Genomic DNA, 21,370 nt, shown 5'->3' with positions numbered 1-21,370 from the left:
ATCTAAAAAAGCCTTCACAGTTCTGGAACAACATCCTATGGACAGATGAGACCAAGAGCAACTTGCGCCAGAGTGATGGGAAGAGAAGAGTATGGAGAAGGAAAGGAACTGCTCATGATCCTAAGCATACCACCTCATTAGTGAAGCATGGTGGTGGTAGTGTCATGGCGTGGAGATGTATGGCTGCCAATGGAACTGGTTCTCTTGTATTTATTGATGATGTGATTGCTGACAAAAGCAGCAGGATGAATTCTGAAGTGTTTCGGGCAATATTATCTGCTCATATTCAGCCAAATGCTTCAGAACTTGTTGGACGGCGCTTCACAGTGCAGATGGACAATGACCTAAAGCATACTGCAAAAGCAACCAAAGAGTTTTTTAAGGGAAAGAAGTGGAATGTTATGCAATGGCCAAGTCAATCACCTGACCTGAATCCGATTGAGCATGCATTTCACTTGCTGAAGACAAAACTGAAGGGAAAATGCCCCAAGAACAAGCAGGAACTGAAGACAGTTGCAGTAGAGGGCTGGCAGAGCATCACCAGGGATGAAACCCAGCGTCTGGTGATGTATATGCGTTCCAGACTTCAGGCTGTAATTGACTGCAAAGGATTTGCAACCAAGTATTAAGAAGTGAAAGCTTGATTTATGATTATTATTATGTCCCATTACTTTTGGTCCCTTAACAAGTTGGAGGCACATATGCAAACTGTTGTAATTCCTACACCGTTCACCCGATTTGGATGTAAATACCCTCAAATTAAAGCTGACAGTCTGCAGTTAAAGCACATCTTGTTCGTTTCATTTCAAATCAATTGTGGTAGTGTATAGAGCCCAACATTTTTGAATTGTATCGATGTCCCAATATTTATGGACCAGACTGTATATGCCCTGGTCACTCCTCGTCCCACAGTGACTTCAGGTTAGGACAAAATACTAACTTTATTTTTAGCAAGGTTAGTTTTAAGAAAACTAAGTTTGAAAACTGTGTAATGTGCCGAGCAGCGACGTGCCATTTGCTGCATAGGCACAATCTGATGACAGGTTCCTTTTAAGTAACCTCAAAGACTAAATATAAGGGCCCTTTTACATGGTCCAACAGAGCTTAAAATGATCGGGAATGAGGAAGTTCGTTGTAGCTACTTATGCAGCAATGCAGGAGCTCAGTACAGTATTAGAATGTATTGGCTCCTATGAGCCGAAGTTATTACTTCGCGAAGTCTCGCGAGACTTCACATAATAACTTCATAAATGAATTTCTACCACTAAGTTACCAACTAAGTTTTATGCGAATCGACTTCGGATGTTTCAACTGAAGTCGATTTGCTCATCTCTAATTGTGATGGATCATGGCCACATACAGTTTCCTTATTTGTCAGCAGCACATTGCCCTATGTAAACTGCGGCCACATAAAAGATACAATCACCAGACAAACACGGATTTGTTTGTTGTGTATCCATGGCACCATTACACAGACCAGTTATCGGGAACGAGTGTTCGTAGGAATGTTCGTTCCCAATAATTGCCCCAGTCCTCGGCCAGTGTAAAAAAAAAAAGGGCACTAACATCTGGATTCCATGGACAGATTTCACATCTCCCTCATCAGACTGACTCTAGATATCTGAACTCCTAAAGGTACCCATACACTCTAACAGTTAATGACAATGGAAGATTGCAACTGAAACGATTGTTCTTTGGATGAAATTTTAACAACAAATATTTATTTATAAGATCATCTGAAATTTTTATGTGGTAGTTGGAAGAACTACCACATAAATTGGATTGGATTGGTGTACTGTGGTCAGTTTAAGCAACTGTTACGGTCAATGAGCACTTCTATCTGTAAACACCTCCATACACTCTAGTGCAGTGGTTCTTAACCTTGTTGGAGGTACTGAACCCCACCAGTTTCATATGCGCATTCACCGAACCCTTCTTAATTGGAAAAATTAAATATGATTTTTTCAAATTCAAAACATAGGTATATATTTATACATAGGTGCACAAAGTGAATAAAACCATTAAAGAACAAAACCATTAAGAACAAAACCATTAAAGGGGTTATCCGAGTTAACTTAACCTTATCTTTATGGCTTTATTTCTCCTATACCTTAGTTTTCCTAAATCACTTACTGTACCTATCTTGTGCCGTTTCTCTGCTACACTAAACAGTCATGTGACCGCCCACGTCATCAGCTGTGACGTTCCGTTGACATGGAGCTCTCTGCTTGTCGGAGTGACTAAGCCATGTCAACGGAACGTCATCAGCCTTGGCCACGCCCCCACCTCTCTGCATTACAGTCCGTGCGGCTGTGAGTTGATCGCGCATGCGCGATCCTCACTTGTGCCGCGGCTACCTCCAACTTTCTAACTGCGGCTAATAGCTCAACCCCTCCCACAAATATAACAGATCAACCCCTCCCACAAATATTCATGAGGGAGAGATGAGTCATTGTTGTTACTGCTGCATGCAAACACAGCAATAACAGAACCTGGAAAAGGTGTAAGGATCGTTCTTTTTTCAAAAAATCAAGCTTGACTAATGTATATGTATATCCTGATTAATTTTGTTAGGTTTTATTTTTTTTCCCATAACTCGGATAACCCCTTTAAAACATGATTTTCACACAAAAATAAAAACATAATAATGAATATTTACTGCAAATCAGTGTGACTTCTGCTGTTGTCTTTCAGAGACCAGGTCAGAAATGCGCGGCTTTACCTTGGCAAGTGCCACTCTCATGTCATTTTCGCAACAAAGTCTGTTCCTTTTCTTCGTTTTTATGTCCAGCATCCTTGAAAAGGATATGTTGTAACAAACGGTATGAAAAACTCCAGAGCTTTCTTAGCAATAACAGGGTACGTTACCATTTGTTGACACCAAAACGTTGAGAGCGTTGTTGTTCTGAAGAGTTGCTGTTGAACCTGGCTCTGCTGAAGTTTAATGATTTCATCGAGGTATTCATCATTGACATCTGTTGTCTCAACACTAAATGTGAACGGCTGTCTCACCCATGCTGGATATGACTCTCTTGTAGGGAAGTATCCATCAAGAGACGTTGCAAGCTCATCTAAGTGCGTGGCAATTGCTTGCTTCAGTTCCGTGGGTACAGAAATGTCTCCGATTCCAGATACATCTTCGATCTTACTTACACAGTCGTCTAGCAGGGGAAAGTTTGCGAAGTTATCGTTCTCTATTCGTCGTTTCCATAACGGTAGCTTTTTTTGAAAAGCCTTCAGGTTTTCTTCCGCTTCGATGATGTTGACTCCACCGCCCTGCATCTGTTGATTGAGATGATTTAGAGCTGCAAAGATATCAGTCATGTACGCTAAAATGAGAATGAACTCAGAATCTTTGAAGCAATCTGCATGACAATGTTGGTGCTCTTGCAAAAACAGGGCTAATTCCACACCCACGGCAAAAACACGATTCAACACCTGTCCCTGGGATAACCACCGAACGTTGGAATGGTACAGAAGTACCTCAAATTCAGATCCCATTTCTTTACACAGCTCCCTGAAGATGCGGTGCCTCAGAGCACTATTTCGCACATAGTTCACACATTCCACTACAATTTTTAATACTTCTGCCAGTTTTGGAGGCAAGGTTTTTGTTGCCAATGCATGCCTATGCAGAATACAATGCGTAACAATGATGTGTGGTGCATCGGCTTTCACTAGCGCACCAAAACCAGACTTTCTTCCCAGCATGGCTGGAGCTCCATCCGAACAAACTGCAGAAACCATATCCCACGAAAGATTGTTGTCTTTGAAGAAGTCATCCACATGTTTCTTCACAACGGTTGCCTTAGTTGTTGTTGTAAGAGGCTTACAAAATAAAAACTCTTCCTTTATCACGTCGTCTTTCACATAGCGCACGAATACTGGGTACAAAGCCGAGAACAGGCAGACTAGCCTTTTCATCGAATCTGGCTCTCCTCACCTTGAATTCAGCGAGCGTTGTGTTCTTGTATTTTCCATCTCCATGCAGCTTAAGGAAGTGTTCTCTTAGTTTTGCCGGTGCTAGACTAGAATTGCTCAACTTGGCATTGCAAATCATACAGTTAGGACGCTGACTCCCATCACGTTCCGTTATACATGTGAATCCATATTGTACATATTCGTCCGACCACTTTCTTTTTTTGCTCGACATAGTTAGTATGAAGGGATAGGCCAAGCGATGTTGCGTGATCACCTGCAGCCAATGATGGACAAGCGGGGCGAGTCGGGTGTGTGTCTTGACCTCCAGGGCCGGACTGGGGATGCAAAGCAGCCCTGGAAAAAAAATCTATGTCAGCCCCATAAGTCACTGCGCCTAATATACTACTGCCCCCCCTCTCCACTATCTAATACACTGCGGCCCCCTCCCCACCACCCCCAATACACTGCTGAACACCCTCCCACCCCCTAATACACTGCTTATCCCCTCCCACCCCCTAATAAACTGCTGACCCCCCTCCCAACCTCCTAATACACTACTGACCCCCAGCCTCCCAGCCACCCCAATACACTGCTGACCCCCCAGTCCCTCAATACACTGCTGACCCCCTCCCAAAACAATCCCAGCCCCCCTACTACAATGATGACCCCCTTCCCAGCCCCCCTAATTCACTGCTGACCCCCCTCCTAGCCACCCCAATACACTGCTGACCCCATCCTTGCCACCCCAATACACTGCTGACCCCCACCCTCCCAGCCCCCCCAATACACTGCTGGCCCCTCCAATACAATGCTGACCCCTTAAATACAATACACAATAGGTCCTCCAAGCCCCTTTACTCTTACCTGTAGTACAACAGGTCAGCTTAGCTCAGTGATGCCGATGTCTGTGTGCAGGAGGGACAGGATGCCGCCGCTGCCACCATGCTGTGCAGTCACTAGATCCGCCGCCGCGCAGCCGCCGGATGTGACGTCATGTCGTCATATGCCGCTCACATCCGGCGGCTGGCGGAAGCAAAATCATTGCGCTCGCTCGGCTCTTCTGATCATGAGCCGCAGCGGGCGCAAAAGGAGTCTGAGTAACAGGAAATAAATATTTTCCTGTCTTGTGGCAGCCACCTATCAAAGCGGCCCCCCAGGGCCGGCGGCCGAACCCGCGAAACTGACTCACCGAACCCCTGGGGTTCGATCGAACCCAGGTTAAGAACCACTGCTCTAGTGTATTGTTGGTCGAACTCAGTTTTCAGCAGGACTGGCTGACAACCTAATGTGTATAGGGAGCTCCTGACTGTAAAGTGAAAAGTATTGGGCACTTTAAATTTTTAAGTCCCAATCTACTGTTCTTCCAGTGTCAGAAGTGTCTGGGTTTTTCCGCCCCCTCTATTGGAAACAAATACATGCTTGGCCAAGTCCAGTGTGTACCAAGTAATTGGTACCATTTTTTATAACATTTTATTCTGTTTTTGGCAGGTAAGGGTACTTTCACACTAGCGTTATTCTTTTCCGGCATAGAGTTCCATCACAGGGGCTCTATACCGGAAAAGAACTGATCCGGCACATGATCCGGCAGTTCTGACGAATCACACTGCCGCAAGTGTGAAAGTAGCCTTAGATGAATAGAAAACAGCATTTGCGGACTTTTTCTTGACCAGTAAATAATGTATTCATTTTAACTCCTTAATGACCAGCCTGTTTTGGGCCTTAATGACCAGGAGATTTTTTTCCATTATTTATTGGCGCCTTCCAAGAGCTATAACTTTTACATTTCCCCGTCTATATAGATATATGAAGGCTTGTTTTTTTAATGCTTGACAAGTTGTAGTTTTTAATGGCGTCATTTTGGGGTATACATAAATTACTATTATTTTATTAACACTTTCTGGGAGGGAGATGGGAAAAAACAACCCTAAGTTTTTACGTTATAAATTTTGCGGTGTCCATATTTCTGCATAAATAACACCATTTTATTCTCTGGGTCAGTATGATTACAGTGATACCAAATACATATATATATATAATTTTTTTTTTTACACTTTACTACTTTTGCCCAATAAAACACCCTTTTTTTTTAAAGAGCAAAATGTTTTTGCATCGCCAGATACCAAGACCCATGACCATTTCATTTTTCTTTCTACAGAGCTTGATTTTTGTGAGACGACTTGTAGTTTTAATTGGTATCAATTTTGGATACATAACACTTTTTTGGTCGCTTTTTATTCCATTTATTTTGGTGGCGATTAAGTAAAAAGAACATCTGGCATTTGTTCTTGTTTTTTTTTTGGAGTTCACTGCACAGAATAAAATCTATGATAATTACATAGTTCAGGCTGTTATGGATGCGGCTATACCAAATATGTGGAGGAGATTTTATTTTTGCCAATTTTTTTAACTTTTTTTTTTTTAGACATAGTAATGTAATAGTCCCACATGTAGTAGTCCCACAAGGGGCTTCTAAAATACTTTGCACTATTCCTGTAGTGCAATGTATTTTAATGTCAGTGCTATAATAATATTCACTGGGGGCAGCCTGCTGGGAAACGCTAGAGGTAGGCATGGTGCCTTCACTAGGCCCTGGCCTGCATGCACTGACATAGGCACCCTGCAATCTCATTTGCAGGTGCTGATGGGAGACAGAGGGAGTCAGTTTCCTCTGTAACCGCTTACGTGCCACAGGCGCTATTGCCCACAGCAATAGATCTGAGATCTCAGAGAGGTGTTGACCATGAAACCGGGCATTACATATCGAAGAGGTAAAAATCTCAATGATTTACTGGTACAAAGTATCAAAAACCCCCCTCTAAAACGACCTGGTTGAAATCCAATATAGTTGGCAGTTTTCCCTGTGGTAGGTGTAGTTTCTGCCCATACATCAAAAAACAAAAAGAGTTCATCAATCCTGTGGATGAGAGAAACTATGACATCAGACAGATGATAAACTGCCAAACTATGGGCATTATTTATATTGCCCAATGTCCCTGTCCAAAGTTGTACGTTGGTAAGACATCACAGGAATTTCAGAGACATATATGCCAACATATCAGCAGTATAAACACTGAAGCTGATACAACGATCTCCAGGCATGTTAGGTCTGTCCATGGTGGGGACCCCAATTGTCTCAAATTTTGGGGTATCTGTAAAAAGACTCTTGGAGCACGAAGAGGTGACCTGGATAAGGTTCTTTTACAAGAGGAAACGAGTTGGATTTACCGTCTAGACAGCCCAAAAGGTCTTAATGAAGGATTTACTTTTTCATCATTTTTATGAACTGCCACCTACATACTCTGTTGTGTATTACAAGAGCTATGTTTATAATAATATTTTGATCTTATGTTTTTCTGTGAGCCCCAAGTATGCAGAAATAAGAAATAAAAACAACAAAAACAAGAAGCCATTGTAGTCTATAATGATATTTATTGACAGTACTCTGATGTCATGATTTTGAGTGTGACTAGTTAATTCTTGTCACTCCAACACATTCTTTGAGAACACCCCCCCTAAAGGCAGGGATTGGCAGAGCTGTTCATTTGAACACTTTCAATTGGATAAACGTCTAAGGACTCACTCCCACTTTAATGACACCATGCAGCTCTGATAGGGGCAATTGTCTGTCAATTATATGACTAGATACACCCCCCCCCCCCCCCCAAAGGCAGGGATTGGCAGAGCTGTTTTTTTTTTGAGTACTTCCAATTGGATTAATGTCTATGGACTTACATCCATTTTAATGACATCATGCAGCTCTGATAGGGGAAATCATCTGTCAATTATATGACCAGATACACACCCCTGCCCCCCCAAAAGGCAGGGATTGGCAGAGCTGTTTATCTGAATACTTCCAATTGGTTAACGTCTATTGACTCACACCCACTTTTATGACATCATACAGCTCTGATAGGGGAAATCATCTGTCAATTATATGATCAGATACATCCCCCCCCCCCCTAAAGGCAGGGATTGGCAGAGCTGTTCATTTGAATACTTCCAATTGGTTAACGTCTATGGACTCAAACCACATTAATGACATCATGCAGCTCTGATAGGGAAAATCATCTGTCAATTATAGTACCTAGGTCATTTATATTCCATCCATGGTGTTCCGCATTCAATGCTGCCGAAACCCCTGATGAAGCCAGATTAGCTGGTGAAACATGTTGGGGCAGTCTTAGGTTTTAGTTTGCTGACCTCTTATGTTTATGTGCCTTCAAGTGTTTGATTAATACACAGATACGTAATATGCTATAAGTGATCAGTGTGTGCCAGTGCGCACTTCAATCAGAGTGGTGGTGTGGGGAAGTGCACTCCCAGCCACCGTCTAAAAACAAAGCAGTTCAATAACATAGTGATGTGGCACTAATAATGGGCATCAGCTAGTTTTAACCCACAGTGTTTAGAGCTCACTTTTAATAGTTAATAGATGTGCTGACTTCATTTTAAGCGAATCATTAAAAGGCCATAAGGATGTTGCACAGTGGTTAATAAAAATTGTGAGATCATGCTATCTGAGTTTACATCAGTACTGGTGATTGTTAAAACAGTTTTCAGGACTTACATCTCCATGTGGGCACAATGCAATATCAATCATTGTTACTATAAACCTAAAAGATAAACAAATAAATAAAGATAAAATCAGTACAAAAATCAGCAATTACGAAGTCACTTTTTTAGGCTGTTATATGGAGAAGTTCTGTTTATAATATTGATTTCTTATTGTGAGATTACTAAAGAAATTTTATGAATAAGATTGCAAATCCCATTGTTCTATTTCTATTTTAAAGAAGGCCTGTCATCACGAAATGCAGTGCAGTCTGTAGGCAGCATGTCATAGAGCAGGAGGAGCTGAGCAGATTGATATTTAGTTTTGTGGGAAAATATTCAGTAAAACGTAATTGATACATTTGAATTTCGTCTCTTTCTAAGTCATGACGGGATGATGTAGGGAGGAGCTACGTCGCGCCCCTCCTCTCTTCTCCTACCTCGCTATGTTGAACCTTGGCGTCCGCATGTAGTGGAGCCGCTTTGGATACTCAAGGTACCGCCGCGCTGTTTGTGTTCAGAGGAGGTCCCCCCCTTTGAAACTTGGGAGCGTGTGGGTTCCGGCTTGTTTTTTCCGTCTCCTCTACGCCATCATTGATGGGAGCAGAAGGTTCGGCTGTATGTTTCCTCCAACCCTATCTGTCTCCACCTGCCTTGGTGTTGCCTCCTGCCTCCATGAATGGGCCATCTCCTGCCTCCACTCTACTGGGATCGGAAGGTTTGACTGTCTTGTCTTCAGTGTTCATTTGCCTCCACCTGCTTTAATACTACCTCCTGCCTCCTGGCTATATGAACAAGCCACCTCCTGCATGTATGAATAAGCTACCTCCTCTATGAGTATTGAAGTGCCTCCATGACCCCTCTGCTGCTTATCATATATATATATATATATATATATATATATATATATACACTGCTCAAAAAAATAAAGGGAACACTTAAACAACACAATGTAACTCCAAGTCAATCAAAATAATGTGAAATCAAACTGTCCACTTAGGAAGCAACACTGAGTAACAATCAATTTCACATGCTGTTGTGCAAATGGGATAGACAACAGGTGGAAATTATAGGCAATTAGCAAGACACCCCCAATAAAGGAGTGGTTCTGCAGGTGGTGATCACAGACCACTTCTCAGTTCCTATGCTTCCTGGCTGATGTTTTGGTCACTTTTGAATGCTGGCGGTGCTTTCACTCTAGTGGTAGCATGAGACGGAGTCTACAACCCACACAAGTGGCTCAGGTAGTGCAGCTTATCCAGGATGGCACATCAATGCGAGCTGTGGCAAGAAGGTTTGCTGTGTCTGTCAGCGTAGTGTCCAGAGCATGGAGGCGCTACCAGGAGACAGGCCAGTACATCAGGAGATGTGGAGGAGGCCGTAGGAGGGCAACAACCCAGCAGCAGGACAGCAGGTAGCCTGACTGCCATTAGGTACCGAGATGAGATCCTCAGACCCCTTGTGACACCATATGCTGGTGTGGTTGGCCCTGGGTTCCTCCTAATGCAAGACAATGCTAGACATCATGTGGCTGGAGTGTGTCAGCAGTTCCTGCAAGAAGAAGGCATTGATGCTATGGACTGGCCCGCCCCTTCCCCAGACCTGAATCCAATTGAGCACATCTAGGAGATCATGTCTCGCTGTACGTCACGTTGCACCACAGACTGTCCAGGAGTTGGCAGATGCTTTAGTCCAGGTCTGGGAGGAGATCCCTCAGGAGACCGTCCGCCACCTCATCAGGAGCATGCACAGGCATTGTAGGGAGGTCATACAGGCACATGGTGGCCACACACACTACTGAGCCTCATTTTGACTTGTTTTAAGGATATTACATCAAAGTTGGATCAGCCTGTAGTGTGTTTTTCCACTTTAATTTTGAGTGTGACTCCAAATCCAGACCTCCATGGGTTGAAAAATTTGATTTCCATTTTTTTTTTTTTGTGTGTTTTTGTTGTCAGCACATTCAACTATGTAAAGAACAAAGTATTTCAGAAGAATATTTAATTAACTCAGATCTAGGATGTTTTATTTTTGTGTTACCTTTATTTTTTTGAGCAGTGTATATATATATATATATATATATATATATATGTAAGTCTCTATAGCTCATTCTGTCCACGGTATTGTTGATGTTACTATCAAATATGCATTGGGACTGACTTGGATGAATTGCTGCTGAACTTTTTCAATTTGCATGGAAAAACCATTGGGAACAGTTTATATTGAGATTTTTTTTCTTCCTCTCTGTTTTTCTTTTTTTTTTTCTTTTTCTTTCTCTCTCCCTCTTTTCTTGTTTTTTTTTTTACTTTCTCCTTCCCCTCTTGCTCTTTAACCAAACTTGGAGGGCTGAAATATAGCTGAATTTGAGGAGGGGAGGGAGAGAGAGGGAGATAAAAAAAAAAAAAAAAGGGGGAAGGAAATGGCCCTTAAGCAAAATAGACGTTTAGCGGACTATTCGTGTCAAAAAATGGGGCAGAAAACATTGGAAACTGTGAAAATAGATCAGTTTTTAAAGTCCCCAAATGTAATTACAAGAGCAGGATAAAAAGGGATGGCTGATCTGAATGGTAAAAACATCTCTGGATCTAAAGTGGGTGAAGTAATAGAGGAGGATCTTCAGAATCAAGAGGTGATGAGGGAAGAGTTAAATTATTCTATTTTGGAGCCTGCCCCATTAAAAGAAATCCTGGCTGCAGTTAAAAAAAATGGAGATCTAATACAGAATATCTCAACACAGCTCGGGGCAATTCAGATTCGGGACAGAGTTACAACTATAGAAAAAACTGTGGGGACTTTGGAGGGAGAGGCCAAAATAGTTAAATCAGAAACTTCTATGTTGAGAATGAAGGTTAATATCCTTAAAAAGAAGGTGGTGGATCTGGAGGACAGATCTAGGAGATGTAATTTGAGAATTTTGGGTCTACCGAAGGCTCTGAAGAAAAAAAACCTTGCTGAAATGATTGCAGACCCTGATTGAGGAAAAGTTTGGGAAGGAACATTTTTCTCCTCTGTTCTGGTGGAAAGGGCACACCGGGTTCCAGGGGGTAAACCTATCCCTGGGAGGCAGCCACGGATACTTTTGGGGAAGATACTGACGTCACGAGACAGAGACACGGTTTTGAGAAGGGCAAGAGAGTGTCCGCCTATTGTATATTATGGAAATAAATTGCTTTTCTTTCCTGATTTCTCTAAAGAGATTCAGGAAAAGAGTTTTACGGCGGCAAAAAAAAGTTTACAGGAAAAGGACATTAGATATTCGTTTGTCTATCCAGCTAAACTGGGAATAATATTTAATAGTTAAACCCATTTTTTTGAAACCTCGTATTCTGTTATAGCCAGGCTGGACCGAAATAATATTTAAGCAGTTTTTTTCATGATTATCTTTCCTTTTTTTTTTGGTTCTCTTTTTCTACTCTAGATGTTGATAGGAGAGGGGGAGGGGTGGTCTTAGGTGAGAGATCTGTGCAGTGATGTGGCAGATCGGGAAGTGTAGGGGAAAGGGGCTGGGATGGGTTGCGATGTGTCTCCTAAGATGGTGGGGTTGGGAACGGGGATTTGAAATATATCTATATTATGGGAATCTGGTGGTTGGTCTGATGGCAGTTAGAATCTTTACTTGGAATGTGCGAGGCCTTGGGGATAAGATTAAAAGACAGGCGGTCTTTGACCAGGTTCAGAGACATCTACCAGTGATTATTTGCTTGGTGGAGACTCATGCTACCGAGGAGTCGGCTTTGCAAATCGGTAGGGGATGGGCTTCGCAGACCTATCATTCTACCTTTACTAGTTATTCTCTGGAAGACAGTGTATTATGGCTTTTGTTTATATCCCACCCCCCTTCTCTTTATAAGTACTTAATTGTTTATTAACTTTTGTGGATCAGTGGCCTGAATGTCCTTCATTAGTGATTGGGGACTTTAATTGTGTTATGAATCCAAAAAAGATAGGATTTCTGTGGGGGGAGATACTTATTCTCCAGCCTAAGGGTCCCCTTTGGCATGCTTTTTTCTGGAAGCAAGTTATGTAGATGTTTGGGGATGGGCTGGAAAAGAGAAAATAGCTTACTCCTGTATAAGTAAATCTGGAAATTCTATGTCTAGGATAGACCTGGCCTTAATAAATAAAAACCATCTTAGAATTATTAAATCTATGAAATACGAGGCCAGGTCGTTATCGGACCATGTACCCCTATCTCTGGAATTAAACATGGGTGGCAATTATCATAAAGTAAGACCCTTATTTATATTGAACCCTCATTGGATTTTTAAAATGGGTGAGGATATTCATGAACTGGTGAAACAGGAGATGGGGTACTTTTGGGATAGAAATGAGAATACAGCTATAGTCCAATTGGTATGGGACGCATTTAAAGGGGTTGTCCGAGTTATGAAAAAAAAATATATAGCACTGTAAATCTGTTGGGCAGCAATATATAACAAAGCTAAGCAAGTTTATGGCAAAAAAAATATCAATTTTCTCATTTCCCTGGTTATCTTCTGGCCCTTTGTTTACCTGCAATAACAACAATATCTGTCCCTCCCCCTGCTCGGCAAAGGCAGTGAATACAAGTGCTGCCCTGAGTGACATGTCTGCCTGCTGGGAGACTCAACAGCATGTTGTATTTGTAGGACTACAGGTCCCAGCTGTACAATGACACTGCTGATACACACAGGATCTTCCCCTTACCTGTTCTTGTGCAATGCTCTGCAGAACTCCTCTGTCAGCTCCTGTGCCCACCATTTGTCTCCTCACTGCCTGCAGCTACTCAGTAAATCCTTCAGCCCTGAGTCTGTGCAGCTGAAGGGGTTAATGTTTTTCCTCAATGGAGAGAGCAATAAGCAGCAGCTGGCAGTGCAGGGGGGCGTGGCCAGCACAGTGACGTATGGTGTACAGGCACATATATGTTCTCTCAGGCTTGTGCACAAAACATCATTAGAGCAGGGAGAGAGGCTGACATCACAGGTCATGTGACCCTCAGTGAAATCTGAGAAAGCAGCAACTGGAGATAAAGTAAGTGAATTGTAAAGTCCTTTCATTTGCCATACAAAGAACAAAAAAATAACTCAGACAACCCCTTTAAGGCCTTTATAAGGGGAATTTTTGTAAGTAATATTTTCAATAATAAAAAGGGATACAGTAAGAAGGAGGGGGAATTAAAAGAAGCAACGTTAATTGCCATGAATGAGTTCTTTAGGAGTAAAACTACAGGAAACAGGGAAAATATGCAAAATGCAAGCCAGGTGTATGCTGACTTTCTCTTGGAAAAGGCCCATTTTTTCTTCTGAAGAGGGGAGACAAGGGAAACTCTTGGCGAGGGTGATTTCTAATCAAGAACAAAAGAAAAGAGATAGTATTCGGTCATCTGAGGGTATAATTATTGAAAAACAAGAGCGTATAAAGGGAAATTTTTTGAAGCATTTTTCTGAACTATATAATTCAGATAAGGTTATACTAGATGAAGAGATGAATTCATATTTGGACTCTATTTCTCTCCCAGTTCTTACTGATACTCAGAGGGAGTTTCTGGATTTAGATCTCTCTCTCTAGAGGAGCTAGAGGCTGCACAGAAGGCATGTTCGGGAAATTCTTCCCCTGGGACAGATGGACTCCCATATGAATTTTATCGTAAGTATGGAGAGATTATTCTCCCTTGTTTATTGAGGGTGTTTTTAGGATCATTTGAGGAGGGTAGCCTTCCAGAGTCAATGACAGAGGCTGTAATAACATTAATATTGAAAAAAGGGAAGGACGCCTTAAATGTGGGGTCGTATAGGCCTAATTCCTTATTGAATACAGATATGAAGCTTCTCTCATGAATTCTGGCTACGAGACTATCCAAGGTTATTACATCAATTATACACCCTGACCAAAATGGATTTATTCCTAATAAGAGTACTTATAATCTTCATCGATTGTTTGCTAATATACAGTCCTCCAGGGGGGTCTCTCGCTCCATTCTGTCATTAGATGCCTCTAAGGCGTTTGACAGGATGGAGTGGGGATTCCTTTGGAAGGTTTTGGGAAAGATGGGATTTGGTACAAGATTTATAAATCTCGTTAAGCTTTTGTATAAGTCCCCTATTACAAGATTGAATATTAAAGGGAGCCTGACGGAGAGCTTCTCTTTAAGTAGAGGTACCCGTCAGGGTTGTCCACTCTCCCCATTGTTATTCGATATCTATATTAAGCCCCTTGCTGCCAGAATTAGGCAGGACCCCGGGATTGAGGGGTTTGGGATATTAGGACTAGAGGACCGTATTTCTTTATATGCGGATGACGTTTTGTTTTTTGTAAAATCATACCAATACCTCACTTCCCGAATTTATTCAAATAGTTAGTTAATACCTTTGGTGCAGTTTCGGGTTTTGATATTAACTGGTCAAAGACGACACTTATGCCTGTTGATAGACCTGACTATTCTATTGAGGGGCTTTTGAGTTCACTTAGGATTCCTAATTCATTTGCATACTTGGGCATGATTATATCCCCTAAAGTTGAAGAATTTTTATATCTAAATTGGATTCCATTGATAAGTAAGTTGAGGTCAAAAGAGATGGTATGGCTTTGGCTCCCTCTATCTAGAGCTGACAGGATATCCCTGGTTAAGATGGTGATTTTACCCCAACTCCTCTATATTCTTAGGAATTCCCCATTGTGGATTGAGGATACATTTTTTAAGCTAATTGAGAGAATTATTAATGATCTGCTGTGGGGAAGAAAGCGGGTGAGGCTTAAATTGGAATACCTTTATAACCCGATAGAACAGGTAGGGTTGAACCTTCCCTATTTCAAGGGCTATTTTATAGCTTCACAGCTATGGCTTTATAACCACTGGGAGGAAAGTCCACTCTGTAGGAATTTGTTGAGTAGATCTGCATATGATAATATGTTTACATTATTAGAGTCTGGGTTATTATCCAGAGTTCAGCAGGATTATAGGGAATCTAGAAAGTTATTTGTTAAGAAGTGGAGCACTGTTAGAGGTTGGTCGGGAATAAGGGTATCTCTCCATTGCTCGCCACTCTGGCATAATTATCATTTACAGGAGTTGGATGATTTAGCTGAAGATAAATATTGGGAAAAAAACAATATTCTGTATGTTGCACAAGTGGTGAGTAATGGAGATATAGTTCCTTTTTAGGAGTTGACACAAAGAGAGCACATAATTAATTTATCCTGGTTTAGATATTTACAGTTACGTTTGGCACTTTCTAGTGTAAAGGGGAAATCTTTGTTACACATAGATACCTGTACACCTTTGAATGATTTGATGGGAAATTTGGGGCAGAAGTTTAAAATGTATCAACTTTATAAATTGCTTCTTGAAGCACTTTTTAATAGTATACATTCCCCCGGACAAAAAGCTTGGGAATCTGTTTTAAAGATCCAACCAGATGATTGCGGGAAAATAATGGCTAGTTTAAGATTAGTGTCACATAATTTTAATCACGTTTTGGTTCAATTTAATATCATACATAGAGTATATGTTACACCAGTATGGCTCAATAAATGTGGGTTGAGAAATACGTCCAATTGTCCACGGTGCGATTCGCTTGGGGCTGATTATCTACACATTATTTAAGATTAAGAAATATGAAAGAATCTTATATAAACAAAGACATATTTAGGAGAAATGGAATAAGGTATGGGGGATTTGGAAGTCTTAAGCTTTCCTGCCTTTACCCCCACTGTTATCCCTTTTTCTGTCTTGGTTGACAGCGGGGATAGGAGACACACCGCAAGGAAGGGGGAGGGGGGGGGAGTTTTGTGGGTAAAATGAGAAATTTTATAATGTTGAAGATTAAGCTGTATAGAAAATAAATAAAATAATAGAAAACAACATTTTGGCTCTTTCTGAACTTAAAGGGGTTCTCTGAGCTTTTTTCTGAAAATCAGTCTTCTCATATAAGATTCTTTCCTCAGCACTTACCCATCTGTGGTACCACAGATGCCACCCTCTCTGCTGTGCTCAGACTGGCAGCAGGGTGCTCCGCTCAGGTGCTGAACGGATGTGTTCACAGGTCTTCCTGTTCAGCTGTACAGTATACTGTGGGTGAGAAGTCTGGGAATTTATAAGAAAAGCCTGGAGAACCCCTATATATCAATGTAAAAATTACAAGTTTTAACTATATATCAATCTGTTCAGCTCCTCCTGCTCTATAACATGTTGCCTGCACAATGCATTTCGTGGTGACAGATTCTCTTTAAGTGCACAACTGCTGCTTATACAGAACATCCACTACAAGTAACTGGTAGCTTATAGTGATACTCACCAAGTCAGAGTGTATAGGAAACCTATAACAGATCCTATGATTTTGTTTTCTGTAGTGAGACAGGCAAATATAGGATAATAGGATAGGCCAACTTCAATTGCTCCAATTAAAAGTCCAAATGCTAGAAATAGATTAGTAAAGTACAGATTTGTACAGTCTGCAAAGTACACAATAATATTGTGGCAATAGCAATGGCAAAGAATCTTCACACTGCACTGCCTCATTTTACTGCACATTAGATACATTTCGGTAAGTTCACATCTGGACTGGTACAGTTAGGGTCCATTCACACTTCCACAAAATGGGTCCGCATCCGTTCCGCAATTTTGCGGAACGGTTGCAGACCCATTCATTTTCAATAAGGCCGGAATGTGCTGTCCGCATCCGTAGATCCGCATCCGCATTTGCGGATCCGCACTTCCGCATCCGAGCTTCCGTTTCCTCAAAAAAATAGAACATGTCCTATTCGGACAAGATTAGGCATTTTCTGATATAGTGCCGGCGATGTGCGGTCCGCAAATTGCGGAATGCACATTGTCGGTGTTCGTGTTTTGCAATTTGGGGATCCGCAAAACAATTACGGATGTGTGAATGGACCCTTAGGGGCCTCTGTCACAGATTGCAACAAAAATCCTGCGCTATTTTGTGAGGCAGAATGACGGACACCATAACAGAAACTCGGTCGACCCCATTATAGTCAATGGGTGCCATTTGTGTCCGTGATATGACAAATCAGGCACTGCTGTTTCATTATTCTGTTGCTATAATGATAGTAAATATCACTAGAATGAACACAATGCAAATTTAAAGTTGTTTTTCCACTCTTGGTATTGGAAGGATATACCATCACTTTCTAATTTGAAAGAGCTGCAATTTGTCCTGCACAGCAATGCTTAGGGCCAGTTCTTACAACTGATTTTGAAATACACACTTAAAAAATCAGCGCAGAATAGCCGTCTTTTTTTTTTCAGCGCAGAAAAAAAGTGTTCACTTCAAATCAGTGCAGAATACATGTGTCTTTTTTCAGCGTAAAAAAATGTTCAATGCAAAGCTGAATTTTCCACTTCAGGTTTTTGAAGCAGATTTGAACCAGATCTGCGCCAAAAAACGCATGGACTTTCATGGAGCTGTTTTTTTCTGTTTCCTATTCATTTCAATGGGAGATTCAGACACGTGTAAAAAAGAAGAAAGTGCTGCTTCCCATTGAAATGAATGAGAGGCTGTTTTCATTTTTTTTTGGAGCTGACTTGAGGCAGAAACGCTCCAAAATCAGCACAAAAAACTCAGTGTGAACTGGCCCTTAGAGTAGCCCGCTGTGCAGGCAGCTGCAGCATGTTCACTAGAATGGGACTAAACTGTAATACCAAGGACAGTCGCTATGTAAAACCAGATGTAAACTAGGAAGAAGCTGCTGTGCTTGCACGAGTGCCATGGCATCTTCAAACAGCTCATTGATGTGGGTGCTGAGAGTCAGGGGCGGATTAACTGCATTATAGGCTGTCTACCAAACTTGGGCCCCCTCTCTCCATTTTCCCCTGACATCCCTTCTTCCATGTGCTGCCCAATAGTTATTTTTTTCTGTATGAAGAGGCCGTGGCACTTCCGTGAGCCCAGCGGCCTCTTTATAGGCCATGTGACATTACATTCATCAGTCCCTTGGCCTAGGCGCAGCTCAGTCCCATCCACGTGAATGGGGCTGAGCTACAATACCAAGAACAACCACTATCAAATGGACAGCACTGTGTTTGGTAAGCAGTGAGAAGGACACGGAGCTACTGTGAGCACCACGGTCTCCTGAAACAGCTGATCGGCACGGGTGCCAGAAGTCAGACTTCCACCAGTCTCATATTGATGACTTACCCTAAGGATAAGCCATCAATATGTAAATCTTTGAGAACCCCTTTAACTTATGTTATCTGTAGTGTTACATAGGACTGCAGGTAGCATCTACTACATTATCTGTTCCCAGAAACTTATCACAGTGTTATCTGGGGGGTTACATAGGACTGCAGGTTACTACATTATTTGTAGTCAGAGTCTTTGAGTAAAGATAATGTTGTAGATGTCACCTGAAGTCCTATGTAACACCACAGATAACACAGTGATAACTCTCTGAGTACAGATAATGTAGTAGATGTCACCTGCAGTCCTATGTAACACCACAGATAACACAGTGAAAACTCTCTAAGGAACAGATAATGTAGTAGATGTCACCTGAAGTCCTATGTAACACCACAGATAACACAGTGAAAACTCTCTGAGTACAGATAATGTAGTAGATGGTACCTGCAGTCCTATGTAACACCACAGATAACACAGTGATAACTCTCTAAGGAACAGATAATGTAGTAGATGTCACCTGAAGTCCTATGTAACACCACAGATAACACAGTGATAACTCTCTGAGTACAGATAATGTAGTAGATGTCACCTGCAGTCCTATGTAACACCACAGATAACACAGTGAAAACTCTCTGAGTACAGATAATGTAGTAGATGTCACCTGAAGTCCTATGCAACACCACAGATAACACAGTGATAACTCTCTGAGTACAGATAATGTAGTAGATGGTACCTGCAGTCCTATGTAACACCACAGATAACACAGTGATAACTCTCTAAGGAACAGATAATGTAGTAGATGTCACCTGAAGTCCTATGTAACACCACAGATAACACAGTGATAACTCTCTGAGTACAGATAATGTAGTAGATGTCACCTGAAGTCCTATGCAACACCACAGATAACACAGTGATAACTCTCTGAGTACAGATAATGTAGAAGATGTCACCTAAAGTCCTATGTAACACCACAGATAACACAGTGATAACTCTCTGAGTACAGATAATGTAGTAGATGGTACCTGCAGTCCTATGTAACACCACAGATAACACAGTGATAACTCTCTAAGGAACAGATAATGTAGTAGATGTCACCTGAAGTCCTATGTAACACCACAGATAACACAGTGATAACTCTCTGAGTACAGATAATGTAGTAGATGTCACCTGAAGTCCTATGCAACACCACAGATAACACAGTGATAACTCTCTGAGTACAGCTAATGTAGAAGATGTCACCTAAAGTCCTATGTAACACCACAGATAACCTTGGCGGGGGAGGTTGAGGTATAGGTGTCTTGAGCTTTATCCTATGCCCTCCTCCCCGGTGAAGTAAGTGCAACTTTTTATCAAGATAACAATAGTGTATTCCACTATAACTGTACAATTTTATTAATAGCACTGGAGTTTATGTAGCGCCCCCTGGGTATCATCAGGACTCCTGTGATACCCGACTCACCAGCAACCCTATTCTAACTTCAGTCCACCAGTTGGTACTGAATTTCCCCCCTTTTTTCTAGGGGGTTCTTAGGGAGCTGCCTAGTTCTCTCCATCCTATATACCTTCAAATGGCTTTATACAATAATATTAAGGGGTATTCCCAGCTAGCACATTGAGAGCATATCGCTAGGATATGCCATCAGTGTCAGATAGGTGTGGGTCCCATGTCTCCTTCACTTCAGGGGCCCCAATCTGGAGATAGGAGCGAGTCCCACCTCTAGGACCCTCTTCTATCTGATATTGATGGCATATACTAGCGATATGCTATCAATGTCAACCACTTTAAAGGGCTATTCCCATCTCAGACATTGGGGGCATATTGCTAGAATGTCTGATCAATGTCTGATAGGTGCACTTAGGTATACTTAGAATGGAGCCCACAAAACCCCACAGGGCACATCGCACAAGCACAACTGCCCTCCGTACAGTCCTACGAGGGAGCTGAAAATAGCTGGGTACTGGTTTGGCTATTTCTGTCAGCCCCATAGAAGTGAATTGAGCTGTACTCCTCTCATTAATTTCATATGAACTTCCGAATATAGCTGAGCGGCACGCTTCCATAGGAATGAATGGAGAGAGGCTGCGCATGTGCGGTGCGTCCTCCGGGACTTTGCAGGCTCTGTTCTAAGTATAGTTGCGGGTCCCAGAGTTGGGACCCGCACCTATCAGACATTGGGGGCATATCCTAGCGATATGCCCCCAATGTCTGAGTTAGGAATACCCGTTTAAGTTCTTTTCAAACCTAAAAAACATTGGAAGTGATTATATATATATACAGTACAGACCAAAAGTTTGGACACACCTTCTCATTCAAAGAGTTTTCTTTATTTTCATGACTATGAAAATTGTAGATTCACACTGAAGGCATCAAAACTATGAATGAACACATGTGGAATTATATACATAACAAACAAGTGTGAAACAACTGAAAATATGTCATATTCTAGGTTCTTCAAAGTAGCCACCTTTTGCTTTTGTGCCCTGTCAGGTTTAATAAGTGGGATTTCTTGCCTTATAAATGGGGTTGGGACCATCAGTTGCGTTGAGGAGAAGTCAGGTGGATACACAGCTGATAGTCCTACTGAATAGACTGTTAGAATTTGTATTATGGCAAGAAAAAAGCAGCTAAGTAAAGAAAAACTAGTGGCCATCATTACTTTAAGAAATGAAGGTCAGTCAGTCAGCCGAAAAATTGGGAAAACTTTGAAAGTAAGGGCTATTTGACCATGAAGGAGAGTGATGGGGTGCTGCGCCAGATGACCTGGCCTCCACAGTCACCGGAC

The 21,370-nt window shown here is 41.8% G+C and overlaps 1 protein-coding gene across 3 annotated transcripts in view; it reads right to left on the bottom strand.

The window, feature by feature from the left end:
* The window catches only part of LOC120989283 (stimulated by retinoic acid gene 6 protein-like), a 173,371-nt gene that overhangs the window by 111,733 nt on the left and 40,268 nt on the right, over positions 1 to 21,370 (bottom strand). For all 3 annotated transcript variants that reach the window (XM_040417282.1, XM_040417279.1, XM_040417280.1), the window contains exons 5-6: positions 16,746 to 16,866; positions 8,489 to 8,534 (exon numbers count right to left, since the gene is read on the bottom strand). In XM_040417282.1, the coding sequence (XP_040273216.1) occupies positions 8,489 to 8,534; positions 16,746 to 16,866 (167 nt within the window). The remainder of the gene's footprint in view (positions 1 to 8,488; positions 8,535 to 16,745; positions 16,867 to 21,370) is intronic.

The sequence above is a fragment of the Bufo bufo genome, chromosome 2 (genome assembly GCF_905171765.1).
Source record: "Bufo bufo chromosome 2, aBufBuf1.1, whole genome shotgun sequence".
NCBI classification, from domain to species: Eukaryota; Metazoa; Chordata; class Amphibia; order Anura; family Bufonidae; genus Bufo; species Bufo bufo.
Note: the sequence above shows the minus strand (reverse complement) of the source record. Positions and strands in the feature narration are given on the sequence as shown.